The sequence below is a fragment of the Crocodylus porosus genome, unplaced genomic scaffold (genome assembly GCF_001723895.1).
Source record: "Crocodylus porosus isolate Cpor-Errol unplaced genomic scaffold, CroPor_comp1, whole genome shotgun sequence".
Lineage (NCBI taxonomy): Eukaryota > Metazoa > Chordata > Crocodylia > Crocodylidae > Crocodylus > Crocodylus porosus.
This window is the reverse complement of record NW_017728913.1, coordinates 2,285,576-2,294,666: the sequence shown is the minus strand read 5'-3', so window position 1 is coordinate 2,294,666 and position 9,091 is coordinate 2,285,576. Positions and strand designations below refer to the sequence as shown.

Below are 9,091 nucleotides of genomic sequence, written 5' to 3'. Positions count from 1 at the left end.
TTCAGTAAAAGATATTATCAAAATATCTTTGCTTTTCAGAAATTTGGAAGAAGTTTCTAAGGTGACCTTCTGAGAACCACTTACAAGCCTGATGGGTAGGGGAGTGTTAAGCATTGGGTTAGAACTAGGTTTTGTGTGTGAGAGAGGTGAGGAGATCATACCTGTCAGTGAACCATGGTAGAGAGCATCTTCGAATCCAGGGATTGCTGCAGCTGCCAATAATGTATAGATAAATAAAATATGCAAAGCCCCAACATACAACACTGCAGAGATGGAGCTGTGTTGCTTATTAAGAGAGTCTCTCAAGAGAATTATTTCAAACACCTGGAGCAGCCTCTACTTTGGAGGGTACAAAAGTGATTTTATATCATTTTACTTTTCTTTCTTATGGGTTCTGAGTCTTGTGCTGTGCTTTCTAGAAGAGATTGGGCACGTTTTGTGTTGGGTATTAACAGATGAAAATATGTACTTAGCAAAACCATAGCTTATATGGATGGGCGTGGGTTTTCCCCTCATCCAGTTGTTTCACTTGAGTTACCTTAGCATGATTGAAAAGCCCTTTTAATGCTAGTATGTTTAAAGCTTTAGAAGCTATGAAGTGGCTCTGTTGAAGTCTAGGAGAGGTGATTGTTAGCTTCGATAGAGGCTTTTATCTTAAGGAATATTTAAATGGCCTTTTCAATCATATTACTCCACCATAAATGAACTAACACGGGTGGAAAATGTGCAACTTTTCATCCATCAAACAAAGATATAAAAACCAAAACCAAACAAACAGAAACTCTATCCATGTGGAGTGATATTTCAATCGGTTTTAGAAACATAAATTAGATGCTTTTAGAAATTTTATACATGGAGTGTCTGGGTAGAGCTAGGAAAGAGTTTATAAAAAGTCTGTCTTTTTTTAAACTAGCAGAATGACCAGCTAAGTCAAAGAGGCATGTAGCTCCCTTGATTTGTGAAGTAGCTCTGGCTGATGTGGTACTTATTTGGTGTTTAATATACTGGGTCTAATTCATAGTTGTCTATTGGGGAAAAATGCCAGAATGATTTTGAGATGTTTGAAAATTGGGGTTTTTTTTTTATGTTTTATTATATTCACAGTACCTTGGAACTTCTGTTGTCAAGATCTGGTATAGAATTGATATTGTATAAATACTGACAGCAGCATTTCCATTCCCCATAGATGCCCTTCACTCTACACTGCCCGTAGAGCGAAGGGGGTGAGAGCTATCAATTTCCAGATTTGAAGCTTTTATGTAAAAAGAACATGCTCAGGTACACAGGGCCAGAGCAAGACTGGTCAGGTTCATTGCAGCTGTTTAGGATTCTGGGCACCAGAAGTGTCAGGATCATGGCACTTTCATTCTGCTGCTGCTGCTTGAGTGACTGTATCTGCAGCAGAAGTAGAGGTAGTGGGATCCAAAAATTGCAGCTGGGAAAGTATTAGGGAATTCTTATGTCCATCCCTTGCAACTGCTTGAGTTCAGGGAAATGGAAAAGTAATTGAGATTCTTCCTGCTCAGAGCAGTTGCCATGCCCAGGGGGAGGCCCTTTGTTCTTTCTGGCCACTATAGGGTCAGGATGAAATGTCAGATTTATCAGGCACCTATTATTCCAAAGATACAACGGCTAAATAGCATGCCAGGGGTAGAAGTTGTAGTAGCCAGCTCATAGGGAGCTGTTTTTTTCACAGAGGTATGGCATTGAACCAGGACCTTGCTGGTACATGTCTCTCTGCCCTTTTTGTATCAGCTTCTGGATAGTATGTGTCTGGTAAATGTTTTAATCTTAGCCTGGCTTCTTGTTAATGGCAAAAACTATGTGGTGCTTTTTTCTGAGTGTCATATAAATATGTTGGGGTGTGTCTGAACAGTTTCTTCTGCCAGAAGTAACACTACATAGTTTTGTTTTTCTCTCCTACTTTTTAGTTGAGGCATATCAAATTGTTTCCTAGAAAAGGATAGGTGTCTTAAATTTTAGCACAGACTTACTTCTTCTTTAGTTCACTGACACTGGAGATAGGTGACCCTGCTTATTCTAAAGATAGATTTACTCAGATGTTGGCTGCCTTGCTGGAACAGTTCAGCTTTGAGCAGATTTCCATAAATGGCAAGAGCAACTGCAGAGACACAGGGTACCTTGGTGAGAGTGTGGATGATGGGCAACAGGTGTTTCTAGAGCTGCTAGTTTTAAAAACCTTGCTCAAGGGAGAGGAACAGAGAACTTGGTCTTGAATGGTATTTACATCAGAATTCAGCTTGCTTAAAAAAAATTCTGCTGATGCAGTATTAATATTAACTAATGTGTTCGTTGTTGGGTTAAAATTTCAAAGGTACACTACTCCCTAAAGTTAATCTTTTTATTTAATAACTTGCTTTGTGTGATAATTCTTGTTGTTTCCTTCCTGTCGCTTAAAAAAAAAAAAAAAGAGTGTGTAAAGCCACATAGGAAAAAAACCCACTAAACTCAACCGTGAATTGCCTTTAGTATCCGGAAGTGTAACCAAATACATTTATTATGCAAACTAAATTAGATGTTTACTTGTTCTACCGCAGACATTACTAGGTGACTTTGCCAAGCTTTAGCCCATTAAAGTCCTATAATGTGACTACTTTCCTTGACTTCTGTATTAATTTATAACCATCCTCATTGAAGTCTAGTCTGTTTTTTCTTAAAATTGAAGTGGAAGTCAAACCTCATGGGTTTGTTCTTGGAATCCCTTGGGCATCCACCAGGAACTGCATGCTCACTGACTAACCCAGATCTGTTTAAGTGAGGGCATTAGTTTCTAGCTGTCACTTGCCTACCATTTTATTATTTTTGAAGTGGGAGCCACTGGTGTAAAAATTTCATTTGGTTTCAACTTGTAAGACGGCCCAGCATATTGGGTTTATAAGGCTGTTGTGCAGCAGTAGTTTTAACTTAAAATTATTCTGATATGAATTTTAATTTGTATTATTTTTTGCAGTGGAAGCATCTGTACATGGAAGCAATGTGCATTGCACAGATAAGACCATTGAAGCTGCAGAGGCTTTGCTTCATATGGAGTCTCCTACCTGCTTGAGAGATGCCAGGAGTCCTGGTATGTGAATTACAAGTCCTTACTGAATAAGCAAAGTTTCTGTCTCCACTGTTTTAGGAAAAAAGTACCTGGAAAAGAAGTTTGTTTAGCATGAAAGGTTTTGTTGTTGTTTTTTGTTAGGATCCTACATTTGTGTGATATTTCACTTGTACTTTTCATCCTGGAAGGGGATTTTTTTCAAAACATTTAATTTTCCTGAAGCGCAGTCTTACAGTATTACTTCATTTCATTGGTGGGAGGTCTTCTACTCAATACTTATTTCCCAGCAAACAATAGGAATGGTCATTATTTTTAACAAGTTGCATTGTGATTAAAGCTGAAAACATAAATTAGAATGAGTTTTTCCTTCAGATGGAATGTTTATAAAGCTTCTCATTTTAAGTAAATGAGAAGCAAAAACATTAAAGTCTGTCTCAAGCTGCTGTGAGTAGTGTTCTGTTCAGTACCCCCATTTTTTTCTAAAAATGGTTTGTCGTTTTGGTTGCACGCAATTATACATAATATTTTTCCCCTTTTGAAATAAAGACTATGTCCTTATTGGCCAAATTCATAAATAAAACTTGGTTGAGACCAAAAATGAAACTTGTACTAGTGAGCTTGGCTTCCAGCTTATAGTTTCATGTACTGGTTTGTATTGACGGTTATTTGAGTAGTCTAATAGTGCTTTTTCTTTAGGCCCCCTGGGCTGGATGAATAGCAAAGGGCTGGTCTGCAAGAACAATTGGGCCCTGGGTGCCAGGATCAGGCCCTGTGCTGCTCTGTTCATCCATTTGCTGTCTCCTCCATCCCTGAACACCTGTATCGAGTCTATGCCCAACCTGATCCCATGCCAGCTTCACCCTACCCAGTGTTCCAGGATTGGGCCTCACGGCCTCCACCTGACCCAGCATGCCATATTGTTTTTGTCCAGCCCAGCAAGCTATAATTGGGTCCTGCACCACGTTGCCCGACACAGCTCTCTGGGATCAGACCCTGCTGCCTCCTCCCCTGTCTGACCCAGCATGCCAGGATCAGGCTCTGTACTGCTTCTGCCCAGCCCATGGGACTCCCTGTAAGTGGAAATCTGGCAGCAGGGGAGCAGAAATTGCTGCCACTCTTTCCCTGCTGCCAAATTTCCAGATCTGTGGGGAGCCTCATAGGCCAGATTGATGTGGCTGTGCAGGCCTGTGGGTTGAGCACCCTTGGAATAGTCAAGTCATTCTCATAGATTTTTAACTGGTGCTCATCTAGCAATTTAAAATGTATAGTTGGGTCAAAGCCAAGAAAAAAACCTTTGATCTGCTTTTCCATTTTAGAAAGACGTATCCCAGAGGTTGGCAACCCCCGGCCCTCGTGCCATTAGTGGCACGCGGAGACATTTTTCCCGGCACGCTGAGAGGCGCACACAGAAATTATTGTGGTTTTTTTTAAGTTGCTGCTCCTGGCTGTACAGCCATAAGTCCCAGCGCCTCGGCAGGCCTCAGGGCAGAGCCCGAAGAATGCAGGCACGGATGCTGTCTGTGTTCTACTGCCCCCACCCCATGTTCCCAGGCTGCACCCTCCAGCCCGGCTAGCCCCTGGAGGGAACTGTCCAGGCAAGCAGACACCCTGTCCCACCTGGGGCAGCGCTGAGGTGCCGAGTGCTGGGGCCAGGCAGTCGGGACAAGGTCTGGGAGGTGTGGGGGGAGGTGCTGCGGGCAAGCGAGCCTGGTAGGACCCTTAGGAAGGTGGGGGCTGAGAGGGAAGTAGGGGCTGCCTTGGGGCTCTGTGGGCTTGAGCTGTGGTGGGTGGGCAAGTGGGGGTACCCAGCAGCATCCATAGTGGGGCCTGGCTCAGCCCGCACAGCTCCTCAGGGATGGGCAGCAGCAACCCTGTGCACATGGGGATGCTTCTTGGCTGAGGGGGGGTTCCCTCTTTGGGATCAGCACAGTGCAGGCAGGGCAGAGCCATCTCTGGTGCAGGGACCTGGCCGCGGGAGCCCCCTAGAACCTGGGAACAGCCACTGCAGCTGCCTTAGCCTGCCCAGGTCCTGACCTTGCCTCCCCGCAGTTCCCCTCAAGGGGCCGGGGCTATGACATGCACTGCCCAGAGCCGCTGCACTGCAGGCTCCCAGCTGGTTCGGACCTGAGCATCGGCTGTGGTGGCTGTTCCCAGAACCCGGGGAACAGCCTGCGGCTGCAGCTCCCACTTGTAATGTACCTGGCTGGCACAGAGACCAAGCAGGAAGTTCCCTGAGCCTGGTATCCTGCCCCAGCCAGGCAGCGTCCTTTCGTGGACAGGGTGGCTGTGCCCCATCCCTGCAGAGCTGCATGAGCCAGCTGGGCCCCACCTCCGGTGCTGCTGAGCCCCGTGCTGTGGCTCGAGTCTGTGGAGCCCTGGGGCAGCCCCCATTCCCCGCCTGACACCAGCTGTCCTCCAGCTGCAGCCTTCCTAAGGGCCTGGCCAAGCCAGCCTACCCGCCTTGACTCCCTTGCTCCTCTCTCAGCCCTCATCACAACATGCTTAACAAGAAAAACCGTTTTGTTTTTGTGGTGTTCCGGCACCTTACAAAGCAGACATGGTTTTTTTGGCACTCCGGCCAAAAAACATTGCTTACCCCTGAAATATCCAGTTACAATGTATTGCAGAATGGTATGTGCAGATGTCTCGATTTTAAGAAGTAAAAATGATTTCATTCGGAGTTGGCATATACTTTTCTTCACCTTAAGGTTGCTATTGAAATAACCTTGTCCCACAGCATAACACTACTCAAATTATATTCAGATAATGAAAGTGCGAAACTTTAACCCATGAAAGCTGTGAAATTATTTGATTGTTAATAATTTAATATTAGTCCAGTCAGATTAGACTCTCTTTGCTAAGGTCCCTTCTGACCAAAACATCTATGAATATCTAAACAAGCCTTTGCGTGGTTAATTTAGGATATAAACGGAGCTCTTATTTGCCTCGTTAAAATGCATTTTGTTTCTGAAAAAGAATTCTGATCTGATTTAGTTTAATAAAAGATATCAGATTTATCTGAAGAACCTGGTCTGCCTATGTCTTTAGACCAGCTGCAACCTACATTTCTGATCTGATTTTTACACTTTATTATGGAGGGGAGACTAAGGTGTATGCAAAAGCCTTGGGTTCAATTTTTGGAAGTGCTAATATCCACATACCAGTTGATGTCAATGGAAACTGGTTTTGCAGCCCAGAGAATTTAGGCCCTTGATACTGTGATACCACTACATGCAAACTACTTTAAAAGAGCATATTTTAGATAACAAAATCAAGAATTCAGATGTTAGAAGATGCTACAGTTAAGGTTGCCTGTGAAGTAAAAAAACCTTTTGTCTATTCTGTTTGTTGCAGAAGTTGGAAGGTGTGCAGTGAATGAGGTAAAGAATTGGAGGAAAATAAAAGATAGTTTTGTGGTTACAGCAGTTCAATGCTGTCCTGTGTCTGCATCTGCCAGAGAATTGCTTTGTGATGCTAAGGAGATGCTTAATCAAACATTTCACAGGTGGTCATCAACTGTGGCTGCTTCACCTAAAACTACAGGGGCTGATTTGCAGAAGTGCACTTACAACTTCAATTATAGGCCATGGGAGCTGGGCTTTGAACATATAAAGTGTTGTATAATATATTAACTATTGTGAGAAATCAGATTACACAGAATTAGTGGCTAATTTTGACCTTAGTCTCTCTGCCTGAGTTTCCCATTTGAAAAGTGACCATAATGCCACCCCATTATCTCACTAAAATTTTGGGAAATTCATAAATGTTCAGGCACACTGACAGTAACTGTGATTATTGAAGAGCCAACAAGGAAATTAATAATTCTGCCTTCAAAGCAGGATTTTAGTAGCATGCAGTAAATAAGGTCTGGGCCTGTGAACTGAATAATGGGAAGAAAACAAAATTACAAATAGCTTCTCATTATAGGAGTATTACCTAGTCTGGTATACAGAATGAAGCAATGATCTGTGTTGAAAAATAGTATGCATTCTGTTTATTGTAATGCATGTGCATGGGAGGTCTGTATGAAGGTGTCAGGGGAAGTCTTAGTTCTGGCATTTTCTGACATTTGAGAACTTGACTCTGCAACTTGATGTGTCCTATATATAATATTCTAAGATTTAAAATAATTAAAAGTTCCATCATGTCACAACATCATTAACACCTGTGTGCAGTACCTGAGGCACAGGAACTTTGATGTCCGGGGTGGCTAGTGTGCAGCATGTGTGCCACAAGTGGCATGGGCAACCTCTTTGTGTAGCACTTGGCAAATTGGACAGGGGGTGGGCAACACAGTGGTAGATAAGGCAGGAAATAAAAAGCAGAGCAACAGACCCAACAGAGGAAGGGGACCAGAGTGGCATTTGCAGACAGTGCAGGACTGCTTTGTGGCACACGTGCCAAAAGAGTTTGGGCCCTGCTGAATGACTTCTGTTCAAATTATTGGAGTGTCTTAGAACCTGTAATCAGACAGTACCCTTTTATTACCAGTACTAGAGGGGGATGTGAAATGTTGACAGTGGGATTTCTCAAGTGTGTGTTGACGTCAGAGCACTAGTAAGGTGCAGGAATCTTGGGTTCGGTTCCAAGTTCTAGAGCTAAATGAGCTTGGCCCACTTCCTGCCAGCCTGCCCTGAAGCCTGCCTCTGTGCTGCTTGTTCCAGTTTTGTTCTCCTTATCCAGCCATCCCTACTTCTTAGGTTTTCTCACTCTTCTTTTCTCCCAACTGTAGTACCACTCTTTTGTAGCTGTTTATAGTTCCCTTCCCTTTCCTTCCCTCCATCCTTGGCTTAGAATTGTAGGAAAGTAGGGCTAGAAGGAGACCCCAGCAGGTGTCCTAGTCTAGTCCCCTGATCAAGGCAGGATTGTCACTGTCTAAACCATTGTAGATTTGTGTAGACTGATCTTAAAACATCTTCAAGGATGGAGATTCCACAAGCTCTTTAGGTAGTGCATTCCAGTGTTTAACCAACCTTATAGTAATAAAGTTCTTCCAAATATCTAACCTTAATTTCCTTTGAGAAATCATTCAGTTTGAGCTCCTTACTCTTTGTTCTTCTCCTGCCCTTGTGGCCACAAAGTCAGTTGCTACCCTCCATATAACCACCATTTAACCAGTTTATCTCCACTCTGTTTTACCTGCTCAGCTCATTTCCCTCTTATTCCTGGATCCTTGCTTGATGTCTCCTCTTGATCCCTGTCTCCCTCAGCCTCCACGCTTTCTCCTGTGTTTTCCCTCATCCCTTTTGGCTTCTATCACCTTTCCTGGGCTCCTCACCCAGTCCTAGTGCTTTAGTTCCAGCCACTCCCCGTTCTCCAGCGTTCTGTCTCCTCATTTTAGTGTTGTTGTTTCCCTTTCCCCACTTGCAGTCAAGGTGTTTCAATCCCAATTCCTGGTTCCCTGTCCCAGGTATCTTGTCCCAGTCTGCTCTTTCACCCTCAGCCCTGACTCTTACCTCTTGCATTCAGAGAACCATTATTTTTCCTGCTCTGTCAAGCACGGGGCGAGGTGATAGAATCATGGCAACAAACTTCTTGGTCTCAGTTCCTGTGTTTCATCCTGCCTGCAGGTGTCTGGAAATGAAAAGGCAGAAGTCCTCCTCAGCACTAGGCTAGAGCATGCCAAGTAGAAGCAAAATCTTCAGGGAACGTGACTGTGAAATTCTAGCAAGTTTCTATGTGTGATAAGCAAACTGAAGTAATTCAAAGGCTCTTGATTTAGCCAGATCTTGCCAGATTTTTGTAAGGATGGCAGATGCTTGAAAGACTAATGCCCTACCCATACTTCAAGATATGGAAACTTTGTCTCCAAGAGAAGTATCGAGATTTTTTTACATGGGTAATAGATCATGCCTTTCCTTAGCCTTGTTTCTAACAAAATTCAGACTGAAAAGTAGAAATTTGGCAAAAATTGTAAGCAGCTGAAAATAGGAGCTTATTATGAAATAATGTTGGCAGCATCTGTGCTGACAGCTCTGGCTCTAGTAGAGACAACTGGGAATGAGCCATGTTGTAAATGCTGATAAC

At 43.5% G+C, this 9,091-nt stretch overlaps 1 protein-coding gene across 6 annotated transcripts in view; it reads left to right on the top strand.

Annotated features, from left to right (window-relative positions):
• The window catches only part of ELF2 (E74 like ETS transcription factor 2), a 67,444-nt gene that overhangs the window by 42,479 nt on the left and 15,874 nt on the right, over positions 1-9,091 (top strand). For all 6 annotated transcript variants that reach the window (XM_019534357.1, XM_019534354.1, XM_019534355.1 and 3 more), the window contains one exon: positions 2,972-3,085. In XM_019534357.1, the coding sequence (XP_019389902.1) occupies positions 2,972-3,085 (114 nt within the window). The remainder of the gene's footprint in view (positions 1-2,971; positions 3,086-9,091) is intronic.